General features: G+C 33.6%; 1 protein-coding gene across 1 annotated transcript in view; it reads right to left on the bottom strand.

Moving 5' to 3' along the window:
• LOC137920129 (PAS domain-containing protein cky-1-like) overlaps nt 1-12,384 on the bottom strand; it is a 168,801-nt gene that overhangs the window by 4,052 nt on the left and 152,365 nt on the right. The window contains exon 9 of the mRNA XM_068763362.1: nt 11,263-11,416. Within this exon, the coding sequence (XP_068619463.1) occupies nt 11,263-11,416 (154 nt within the window). The remainder of the gene's footprint in view (nt 1-11,262; nt 11,417-12,384) is intronic.

The raw sequence follows: 12,384 nt of genomic DNA, 5'->3' as shown, positions 1-12,384 counted from the left end.
ATTTACTTTTGGATAAAGTTTACAATACATTAATTGATAGCTATCATCTACACTGCCCGCACTTTGTATAACGTTAGAATGTTGCTTACAAGAAAAAAATGAAATATATATTTTATTCATTTCCCGAAGATTAAAATGGTCTTTTTATAATTTTTTATTACATTACTAGACTTCTGAACCTGGATTGAACATATGAAAATTGCTTAATAGTGGTATTAAATTCGTACAACAGTCTCGCAGTAACCTTTTCGCGAAATCATTTGGAGTTTGAGAAGGCAACCTTTCAGTTGGGGAAAATGTCACATAGTTGGACTCAGCCCTGGACTTTAATAGATACAGTCAGTGCTGAAAGTGATTTTAAATTAAAATTATTTTCACCTGTTACAGTTTTTGTAATTTTTTTTATTCATTTAGCCGATCACATTATTAACCTACATAAAATTTTGTGAAAATACTGATTTTGAATTTTCAAAGCTTGTGCACCATTGCATATGCATTGCTATGTTCAGAGTAAGAAAACTACTATTAATAATAAAATTAGATTGTCTTGTCGTTCTATAATATAAAAAATTGATGCAACATTTAGTCTTTATATAAAAGTTAAGGAAACAAGGTTAAGTATAAACGCCTTCCGTTCTCCGCTGCCAAGAACTACAAGCGCGCAGAATTTGGATATGCCAATAGGACCCAGACTTAAAAAAAACTCACACGTCCTTATCAGAGATTTTTCTAATTTTTCAAAACATATATGTTGTTCAGGAACTATAATTTTAAGACATTGTCTTGTTGATTTGTTAGATGAAAAACCTCATCAGGTTATTCGTAAATTAAATAAGGTAGTAACGAATGTATTGGGTTTTACGCGAATGTACTTAAAACTTAGATGTGTGTTGGACGCCGACAAATCGTTTAGCATTCGCATTGAGAAAGGGCAGATAGGTGGGAATCGAAAGGGCGTGCGGATAAGGCGTTCCGTGTTTACATTGCGGCACATGTACTGCATAATGAACTTGAACCTCGAACGCCGTCTGATTCAACTCCAGAATAGTAAGCAATGGATTCTTGTAGACGTGATATGACAGATAATTTGGATATTATTGCGTTTACATGTAGCAAGTAAGCTTATAGATTTCGGGCTCTTCAATAGTTATTATCATTTCGTAGCCTAATAGAAAAATAAAACCCATTCGAAAAAATTAATAGTTTTATTGTATTACAATTAAACAACGATCATTTACCTAAACATGTTTTTTGTAGGTAGAGACTTTTTGTAAGGTAGAATAGTAATACGTATAGTACTACATTGTAAGTATCTTATGTGTGTGCATTCATCAAACTTTATGATTTATGTATTTTAAATTACTTTAGTTCCTAAAACTTAAAATACTTTTCTCTCAAAAACTTAAATAAAAAAAAGATTTTCTTTTGCGAATGTAGCAGGATTGTAATAGTATGATTATGTAGTTGTTATAATACTTTATGGTATGCGATATTTTTTTGTTGATTACTTCCTAACACCCCCTTTTAGCAATTTGACAAATGTCAAAAGTCTGAAAGCTGGGGACATGTTTTAATTTTCTCTATGGTTTGTATTGTGAAAGAAAATTGTTGATTTGTACTATTTAGTTACGTTTTTTCAATTTTTTAAATGGCTCGTGTATTGCCGAAATTATTAACACAAAATTTCTTGAAATTTGTTCTTAGTAAGAAATTTCATGATTCTTTTTTGTTTAAGTACCATAAACCTATTCTTAAGATTATTTTCGTCATGTAAAATGAACACTATTAAATATGTTTATTGGTATTATTAGACAATTTTGTTAAAATAAAGCCTATTTGTCTAGAGGAATATCTTCACTTTTGGGTCTGGAGCCTACTTTTAGTGAGGGAGTACGGACATGTGCGAAACTTTGGATAACACATTCTATGTTTTTCTCGGAGAGAAGTCGCATATTTTCCTTACTAAATATTCATATTTAAGACTTTGTATGACTTCAGCACTGTTGCGCCAATGTTGTATTATACAAATAAAATATGAGCCCGATTAAACCTGTTATTTTGGATTCAAGACACAGTTACTAAAAGAACTAAAGGAGGTTGACGCACAAGGTTTTGAGAAGCAAGAAGAGGCTAAAAACCAGAGCTCCGTGGAACTATCGTTTCGCTCAACATAACCTGAGCCGCCTCTTTATATCTTTGTTATATACTGAATCGATGAAAGTGTAAACAAGGCAATAAATCGATTTTCATATATAATAAAATCTATCAGTTTTACATAGTAATTTATTTTATATATCCACTACAGTTGTTTGAAACGTTCTCCCTTCAGCTCGCAAGATTCGTAGACGGATTTAAATGTACGCGGACGGATTGGCGATTAGTTAAACTAATTAGCGAGTTCAATTCATCGTGGCGATAAGCTCGGCTTTGTAATGCTAGCGGCGGTTGGCGATAGTTTCCTACCTATTGACATTTAAGCGACATTGCCGATTTCCCGCTTCCTATACATCGCTTTCAATATCGTTAATCTTTTTCAAAACAGTTTAATGGTTCATGATAAATTCGCTTACAATTTATTTCTTGATTTTCCATTTTTATATGTTTTATTAAACACGTATTTCTAGTGCTAGAATTCTCAATGATAAACACGTTTTAACTTTTTGAGAAACATCACAGGTAGCTCTGGAAGTACCCCTCGAGCTGGGCGACCCAAAATGAGGTGTTGTCTACTTTTTTTCGTTCATAGACCACTTTCAAAATTTAGCTGCTTGCGGTAGATCCCCTAAAGCTTTCAACAACCTTGCGGAATTTCGACCATATTTTCAAAACTCGATAAAAATTTTTAAGGTAAATTTAATTATGGAAATTTACATTGCGGCTGAGTTCTAACACCAAACTTTTTACAAATTACAGATGTTGAGCGTCTTAAAATATTCCGCCTATGTTTATAGATAAAGTCTAGCCAGCATTTTAGTTTTTCATTATCGAAAATAGATATTTTTTGGTGGACCTCGCTTACGAACTTCTGTCGAGTCGCCCCAGGATCCATGAGGTCTACTGGACCACTTTGTGAACTAAAGATTAAGTGCATTTATTACTTTCGCTAACTTTGTCTACATTGCAATATTAATCACTCTGAATTTATCATAAATCTATAAAAAATAACGGTATGGGTTATATGTAGATCACCGATCTCGTTATGCATAACGGATGTAATGTCGTATTTTGCCCAGGTCCGGCTCTTGGCCAATTTGCGCGTCTGTTTGCTTCGGACGCATAAATCTTCGCGCGACATGAGGTGGGCGGACGACATGTCCACCACACTGCACCATTTTACGGGACGCAAATTAGACGTGTTAGATTTTTAAAACAAACTAAAACTCTAATTTGAAAAATAAAAGCCAGTCTTGTATATGTATGTTTATGATTAAAATGTGTGTATTTTTATGGATAAAAAGAGTTTACTACACGCCATATATACGGGTGATTGATTATTAAAGCTTTAATGAAGTGAATGTATGAGTAATTTGTTGGCAAAAAGCTAGAGAGATTCAATATCTATTTCCAATCACTCTGTATAAATAGATCACTCTGAAAGTTGTTGTATAATTTTTTTTGAATGCTACAGGCTGTAATGGCATGTAGTACATATTAAAATTAATTTTAATATGTTGTAATCTGAATTTTCGTTACGCTTTTTCGCGCTCTATTATCATTATGTTATTGAAAACTTTTACACTGATTTCCAATCATCCTCAATATCAGAGATAAAGCGATGACATTTGTTTTGATAGGAATTAAGGTTATCACACCGATTTACTGTTAATATTTATTACCGGTAGTTTAATCTTAAAACTCAGTAAAGTTATGAGAAATATCACGATTTTAGATAATTCACAATAAAACAATCATAAAGAATGCAAACCTCTTTTTTTTAAATGCCATGTAATAAGCATTAGAACCCGGTAGCTGTAAATGGAAATTGAAAGTCATATTAACCAGTTAAATGTAAATTAAAACAATAGGCAGGACATGTACGCCTTCGTTATTTAAAATTTGCTTTATACTAAATTTCCTGTAGACATACGAGTACGTACATAATTACGTAAACACTCATTTCTATACTGCATATATATATAGAAATGAATATACTTATTAATTCTGGTGTCATCAAGTTTTTAGACGTAAGTTGCTCTCAGATGTATGGTACACATGAACACATGTCCCTACAAAAGAGACGTTCGTCAGAGGAGAGCACAAAGTGACACGACTATATTGCGCATACGCAACGTGACAAATGAAGCAATCCTGCGTACAATGCCGACATGCTTGTGTGCCAGCCTTTTGTACAGATGAACTCGCGGACTAAGTGGCGAGTTATACTTCATATCAGGCTATACCAAATATAATTATTTTTTTTAGCCCTTAATAAAATAAGTTCAATGTAGCGAAAAGTCGAGTGTGCATCAATTCAGTCATCTACTGCAAGATACCGTCTAACGAATTCTTTAGTCTAGCTGCGTGGTACGATAGATTTTGTATTTTAAGACTAATGGCCACTGTTTTTGGGGGCCTATCGTTCCCACTATCATATTGTTAGGACAGGGACTTTACTTTGTCACGAATGATAGTCTTTAATTTATTTATTTATTAATAGTTTACCTCTTTCTTCCTTAACAGTCTCTTTCGCTCTTTCCTTTCATCCGTCATAAAATCTTTTACTCGTTTGGCATTTTTGTAGTTCGTTCATCCCTCTACTTCGTGGAAAAATATTACAGTTATAATCCCAGTATTATTATTAAAGTTTTCTTATCACATTCATTTATTTCCTATATTTTGGGTTTTGTCTCTTAATTTTTATTGTGTTAGTAGTTTAAGGTTGATCTTATGATCAGTTCTGTTATTATTTACTTCTGTTTTATACCCCTTACAATTTTTTTTATGATATTATTCTCCTTTACAATTGCTCTGAAATAATTTAGATATGGCGGGCGACACTCCTCGCTGTCTAAAAAGAGGAAGGCGATAGTTTCGCTCTTTATTTTTATCCCAATCTCCATCTCACAATCTACTCTGGATCTTTCGAATATAAGACAGCAAGTGATAGTAGATATGATTGTGACTAACAATTAAGTGATTGCTCTATCAAGAGCCATAATCAAAGCGTCTCCCTTAACAGTCTAAAAGAGTTTGGCGGCCTCCGAAATCTAACCTAGCAGCTCGAGCCCAGATTTCTGAGGGAATCCTTTAGATCAATTACAGTTAAAATGGCTTAGTAACTTAAGGTTCTGCTATTTCAAGTCCGGGAAGCTAAAAATGTTAATGGACAAAGAGCATTTATTTAAAAGTGGGGAGAAATTTTAATAAATTATTGATGTCGAAAGTTTAAATATCAAAATTAATTAATCCACGAAAACCAAAAGCAGTGTCCGACTTCGCGCCCTTATGAACACTTCGGCGGGTCAGGCGCCCCGTCGCTTAGTTGAGCTTTATTATTAATTAAGATTTACTATATAACAGCCTAAAACCTATTAATTTGGCCCGCCTTAGTCATAGCTCCCTGTTATGCATACTCGCGTTATTACCGAGTTGTCTGTTTCAACAGTAATTTTGACGTTTAGGCGTGGACAATTTTAACGCAATAAATCGTTGCTGCATTACTTATGAGAAGTAGATTAAATATAGAATTTGTTATGCTGTTCCCGAGATACAAAGTTGCAGCTGCATGCAATAACGTGCGCTGAAATATGCAACTCTAATTAGTGATTAAGGCTTCGGTAATCGCAATATTGACTGAACTGTTTAGCATGTTCTTCTGAAAGGGAACCATGAAGTATCTAAAGTAAAAAATGTACGTTGTAACTTTTGCACAAAAGTGTACTTTTTATAGTCATCATCATTATCATGACAGCATAGATCGCTGAGTCGACCGGTCTTGTCCTGCCCGGACCTAGAGACTTCCTGCAACCATGACGATTTCGTCAGTCCACCTGGTAGGAGACCTTTTTATAGCGATATAATTAAATTATTCCTTAGAATATATCGCATTCGTACCGTAATTAAACATATTTACGACTTTTATAAGTACCCAAATTTTTACTGTAAAGTTAAATAAAATACCAGAATACAGGAACTCGGCAATGGTGTTGTAATTAGTTTTGACAGTAAAAGAATCTAAAAACGGAACAGTGTTTTGGTTCTACTTTAAAACCTATCAATATAATTTCTTTTACGAAAAAATGTTCCGTGGACTGGAACTCAATATAGTCCCATTTTGTAGAGCACATAACTCTGTATGATCATTAAAGTATATTGTTAATAATGTAATGTTACATACATTTTTCATCATCATTGTTTCTTGTTGTTTCCTTTGTTACATAAAATAAAAAATACATAAATAAATGAACTATTGGAGCGTGGACTTAGATAATTTGTAATAACACACTAGTTTTATAAATAGTCAACCTAAACTCATTCTGAACTAGGTACAGGTACTTCAAAAAATGTTCGCGAATAATAAATAACAAAAACTTCGTTTTTTTTACAGCAGTATTGTTTATTTAATAAATGATTAGGTATTGGTATCAAAGCTTTAAATTAATTAATGTATAACTGATTTATCAGCTAAAACCTTTAAAGCTTTACATCTATTTTCAACCATCCTGTGACACTCTGGAATAAGTAACATTAATTTATTTTCAGCCTGGGGGGACAGTAGTAAACAATAATTCAGTTAATATGTAGTATACCAAATTCAAAAAATGTTTTTTGCTATATTATCATTGCGTTATTTATTATTTTGGAAACCATACATTTTTACACAGGGTGTAGGGAGTGCCGTAAATTAATTGATTGTAAATGACCTTTCATCCTTTAAAGCTTTTACCTATAACTAATCACCCTGTATAGACGTAACAAGAAAACGTGCAACAACAAACCAACAGAGATAACTTTAAGGTAATTTCATAGAATTAACAAATTTTACCATATCCCGGCGCAAAATACGAGCTCGGGCAAGTGGCAGGCGCGCCATCGATCAAGCACGGCGCTTGTAGCTTGTTAAACACCGTTTCTCACATCACAACAATAGCCCTCCGAGGGCATATTTCAAGCCATCCCGATAGCAACATCGGCCGCCCGATCGGCCCGCGAGCCGCTCTCCGACTTAATAAATCACTACCCTTACAATATTTATTCGCTGTGAACCTTTACTATGGGAACGCGATCCAATTTCTACCGTGAAATAGGGACGATGCCAATATTGTGTACACTCATAAATGCGTACATATGTCTCTTAGAAAAAGCTTTGCAACCATTTGGATGTATATAAAACCTACACTTTTCAGAATTATTTATATAAAAAGCAATAAACTTATTAAAGTTTATTAATTTTTGATGTCCATCTCTTATGTTTATTAATATTTTAAACTAACATTCATTTATTAAATCTCAGAATATAATTTACAATTACGTAAAACGAAGTCGATTAAAGGTGGCGTCGTAATTTATTGAAGGCTTTAATCTTTCATGACGTTCACTGTTGAAAATATGCCTCCCCCATTAATTTCCAATTGAACCGGCTAGAAGCGGCCTACATCCAGCCTGCTTCGACAACCATAACACTCACTGTACATCCCGTGGGTGAATGTTATATGCTACACTTGCCGTTTCACGATCCTCTAGAATGTTAAAGCCCTTGCATCTGTTCTGCGCGTTATGTGCATTATTACTTAAATTGCTAATCAAGCGGACTATATCAGTTACTTTTGTTTATCAAAGAATTTTCTCATTACGGGTTCGATCTTGTTAGAGAAATACCGAGAATAGCCATGATACTTTAAGTGACTATGAGACTGCCAATGAGACTCGAGCTGGAAGACAGTTTCACTGCCGTCTTTCATCACTGGTAACGCATATTGGTCGTAGTTAGTGTGAATTTTTATTATGAATTTTTATGGTCAATTGACCATTTGTCCAGTAGCAGACGTTCTATGGCTGAAAAGATGATGGTGATTATGAAGTCCTAACCTGAACTGAAGGCCTGTTTGGTTGGTTATTATTTGCCCAGAGCAGGCATTGATAGCTCCATCGTGTTTGGGTAGAGCATCAAAGTTTAAGATGCTCAGCCTGAACCCTATACAGTAACTAAACTAGAGGGTTTCCCCACAAAACAGAACAAAAGAGTGCACTCTTCATCGTGTAATAGTAATTTTAAACAAGGGTTACCAAATAAGAGATTAATAATATTTCACACCGCGAACGATAGTAAGGGCCGTGTTTACGAGAGGCGTACGTCGTAGAACGTCATCTAGTATTGATATCTCAATAGGGAAGTCTGTAAGTGACCGCGTTAAGTTATGGCAGCTATTTTTCAAAGTCCGCTGCGCCGCTCTGTGGGGAATTATCGGTCGGCTTAATAGAGCAGCTTTAAAGCCAATTAGTTGGCATAACGGCCACTTTTGAATGCTTTCTGTAATAAAGACACAGAAGATACAAGAGTGTATGTTTTTCATCTATGGCATTGATTGCGTCGGTAACCAAATATAGTATAAGTTTTAATATATCATCTTTTTTAATCAATATATTGCTATGCGCACTTTTCAGATATTTTTTTTGTACAGATATGACTTACACACAAGTGGGTATGTCTAATAGTGCGGCCTTAAGGTTCTGGCATGAAGACCACTGTCCAGAGAGCTCAACCTAGCACTTCCACCAACAAAATGTACAGAAGATATTGTTAAGGTTGCCGGCGACATAGGATGCAGGCTTGAGGTCTTGCAGATTTTAACATACCTGGTTTAAGTTTTAGTATTTTAATTATGGGTTTAAAATTCTATGGCAGTGTTCTGTGATGGTAGTCTGTTAACCCCGGAATACGCTGGATACATGCCCTAACCGCTCCTATTGGAAATCTTATATGTAAATAAGTCTAACAGCCGAAATGATGAAATGCTATAAGATATTTTAAAATCTCCTTTAAAATGATCATGTCTTATACAAATGTACAGCTATGTATATACAATTCAACTTGTGCCTTATTATGTTGTTCTTTGAGTTTGTGAGCGTAGCAAATAAAATTGCGTAGAGCCAAGCCCAATTACGCGCAGATTCGTAATTATTTGTTCGCATAGCATGTAAGTATTAAGGTCGCGATCATGATAGGTTCCATGGGTTATCCGCCGCGTTGACGATCGCTATCGGATATATTAAGCATGGTTTACATAGATCCCAAATAATTATTTATTTTTAAATTGCAACGAAAATGTTTTAGAACGAAAACGAAACGAATATATAATAACTTTTTAGAAACAATTAAAATTTTTTTTTCCAAAATTTAAAATATAATTCACATTGATTCATTTCGATTTGCACGATACAATTATATTGGTAATGATCGTAAGTTGTTTCATATCGGAGAGTTTTAACATGGATAATTTATAACGTTGCTCAAGTGATATTAATATCCTTGCAACTGTGATTAAATACTGCATCCTGCTAAATGCATTACTTGAATTTTTGTTATTTAATTTTATAAGGTGCTTCAACATTATGAAATGCACGACTTCCATATTTATTTATTTATTTAATATCATTTTATACATTAAAATATTATTACGTAACTTATTAACATAATATTAATTAAATTGTAGTTTTGTTCGGTTGATATTTGCACTAGGCTCGCAGGCCTGATCTAACATTAATCTATTACGTATAAAAGAGTTAGTAAATTTTTCGATTGAAAATGCACACACTTTAACAGTACGAATCCATAAAATGTGCAGATTGCTTCTAAAATATTAAGGAATAATTGTGTACCAGGAGTTAATACAATGTAAATAACTAAATATTTTAATCTTTGTAAACATGTACTTTAATGTTCTTTTAAAAAATATAGTCAGGTTTGAGGAATTTGTCATCGGAACAGGTGGTAGTTTCTTTATGATGGCATCTGTAATCTATCTTATGTTTAATAAAGAAATTTGGGATTAAATAATTAAAAGTTTTGTCTAAGCAATTTTACATGATTGCGGAAGACGCAATCATGTAAAAAGAGTACACATGTCATATTACCTGAATGATCGGCTACTGTAAAATATTTTTCAGATTTTAAAACTTAGAATATGTCGGTTTACTCTAGATGTTTTGCTTCACCGTATGTATTCAGTAATAGTGTTATTTACTCCATCAATATACATTTAAAGTATACTATCTTCAGGATTAAACCCGCGACGATAGTCGTAAATCACCGCCTTTAGTCATTATATTTCTACTGCTCAGAAATGATTAAAATTATTTGTTACAATTTATACAAGAACATTAATAGGATATTCAAATTTATTGCCAGATCGTTTCTTACATTTTGTAACTATAAACAACAACTGGCCTTTATAGCCATTAAATAAAAAAAAAAAACAATATTTTTTAATGGAATAGTGTGTTGTCAGCTTATCTATAAGCCATCTTGTGGTCGTATCTCGAGTACGCATAGTACGTATAGTAATTGCCTTGCAACGTCGACCGCCACGATAAAGTTATTCCACTTGCGAATGCTACAACATATTTTATTTTTAAATCTCGATTTTACTTTTTTTTTTTTTTTCGTAAAATTTTAATGTTATCACATTGATATTATTATTATATCTTACAAACATATATTCTTACATTCATATATTCTTATATCTTACATACATTAATACCACATCTTTCAAACTAAATACAATGCAATATATTAGGGTTTATAGTGTCGACTATCTCATATCATTTCATTGACATAGGCCTTCCTCCATTACAATTGAAACGGTTGGAAGCGGACTATATCCAGCGTCTACAGATGAATTTGCCAAGAACTGTCTATCCACGTAGTTGACTGACTTCCTACGCTGTGTTTGTCGGTCTGTGATCTCCTGTTCAGAATTTAAAGGCCACAGCGAACATGTAAAGATGTAAACTGCGCGCCATGTGGATTGTTTACTGTCACTCACACTTCCGTTACTTTCGTTCGTGTCAGGATCTCCTCATTTCAAATTTTATCTCCTCGACTATAATTTAGTTCTTATACACTAATATAATATAACAAGTAGAATGTCTTCAGGGAAATTAATAAAATCAGTCTTATAGTCCTTTGTAAAGCAATTTACTAGTTTCAATTAACCATATCTTCATTGAATTTAAATTAGCAGTCAAAGTTGTTAACACTTTTTGGTACTAGACATAAAAACAATTTTAAATACTTACAGTGTTTGTAATGATTGTACTTACCTTAACACTTGGTTGGTGCATACAATGACTGGCCGTTGGGAGTTTTCCAAGTTATCCTTAAGTTGCAGAACTGCATGCACCCAGAGGAACTGCCCACAGCGGCGTTGTAAGCGCAACAACGCTATGCAGGAACGTTCTTGCTCGGATTGTGTTACTGAGAGAAAATGAAATACACGTCAGAAAAAGGTGTTAATGTATTCGTATTACACAATATATGTTTTACTCGTTCAAGAACAAATTATTTTTGGGAAATTTTAACAGTTTTTGATAGTTATAAAATTATCTTTCTTGTCTCCTTATATACATGATTTACTTTTATAAATTCCAAGAATTATATGAAATTGAGTTAAATGATTACTTTTAAATTGTCTTTTAAGTAAAGTTGATTTTTACTAGATGTGTGTAAATTATTTTATAAAAACACTTAGAAATTTATAATACTGTTAACAAGTATCTTCGTTTTAGTAACAAAAAAACAATTACCCGACGTGATACACAAACAGGCAATCATAGATTCAAACGTAATTGGGCGTGAATTGTTATAATTGAATGGATTCAAAATTAGACCATTGTTAATACTCGGATTATCGAGCATGAGCTAAACACCCGCCGTCTAACTAGACACCTGTCGGACAACTACAGAACTCGTAACTTATTTTTGCCAAAAAAGACTTTAATCCTTTGTCTTACCGACTCAATTCAAATGTATGGCACATGATAGTGTGAAGTTTGACAATGACGTTGTTATAGTAATTTACATGTACTGAGAATAGAGAGAACGAATGATGATTCAGGAAATGGTGGTCGTCCATATATAGAATTCAATTCAAGTCTGTCGGACCGTCTGTGTACAGTTTGTCTATTGATTTGAACGATAGATAGCTGCTTAGAACCCTTGTTGTATTTATAATTTGACAATTGGATAAGATTATAACTCATAATCTATAAATAAGAAATAAATTCTATTTTTAACTTCGAAATATTAAGCAAGATTGTCTGTCCACTTTGTGGGCGGACATCCCACGCTGCCCGTGCCGGTGGTCCCCAATCCAGGTTAAAAAATCTGTGTGAAACTTTCTGGGTCCAAACTTGGGTACAGTCAGTTTTTTACGGTACCTTTTA

Source organism: Battus philenor, unplaced genomic scaffold (genome assembly GCF_028537555.1).
Source record: "Battus philenor isolate CCGP_79_NKW_IND1 unplaced genomic scaffold, ilBatPhil1.0.hap1 SCAF_18, whole genome shotgun sequence".
In the NCBI taxonomy this organism is placed as follows: domain Eukaryota; kingdom Metazoa; phylum Arthropoda; class Insecta; order Lepidoptera; family Papilionidae; genus Battus; species Battus philenor.
This window is presented reverse-complemented; position numbering and strand designations above follow the sequence as displayed.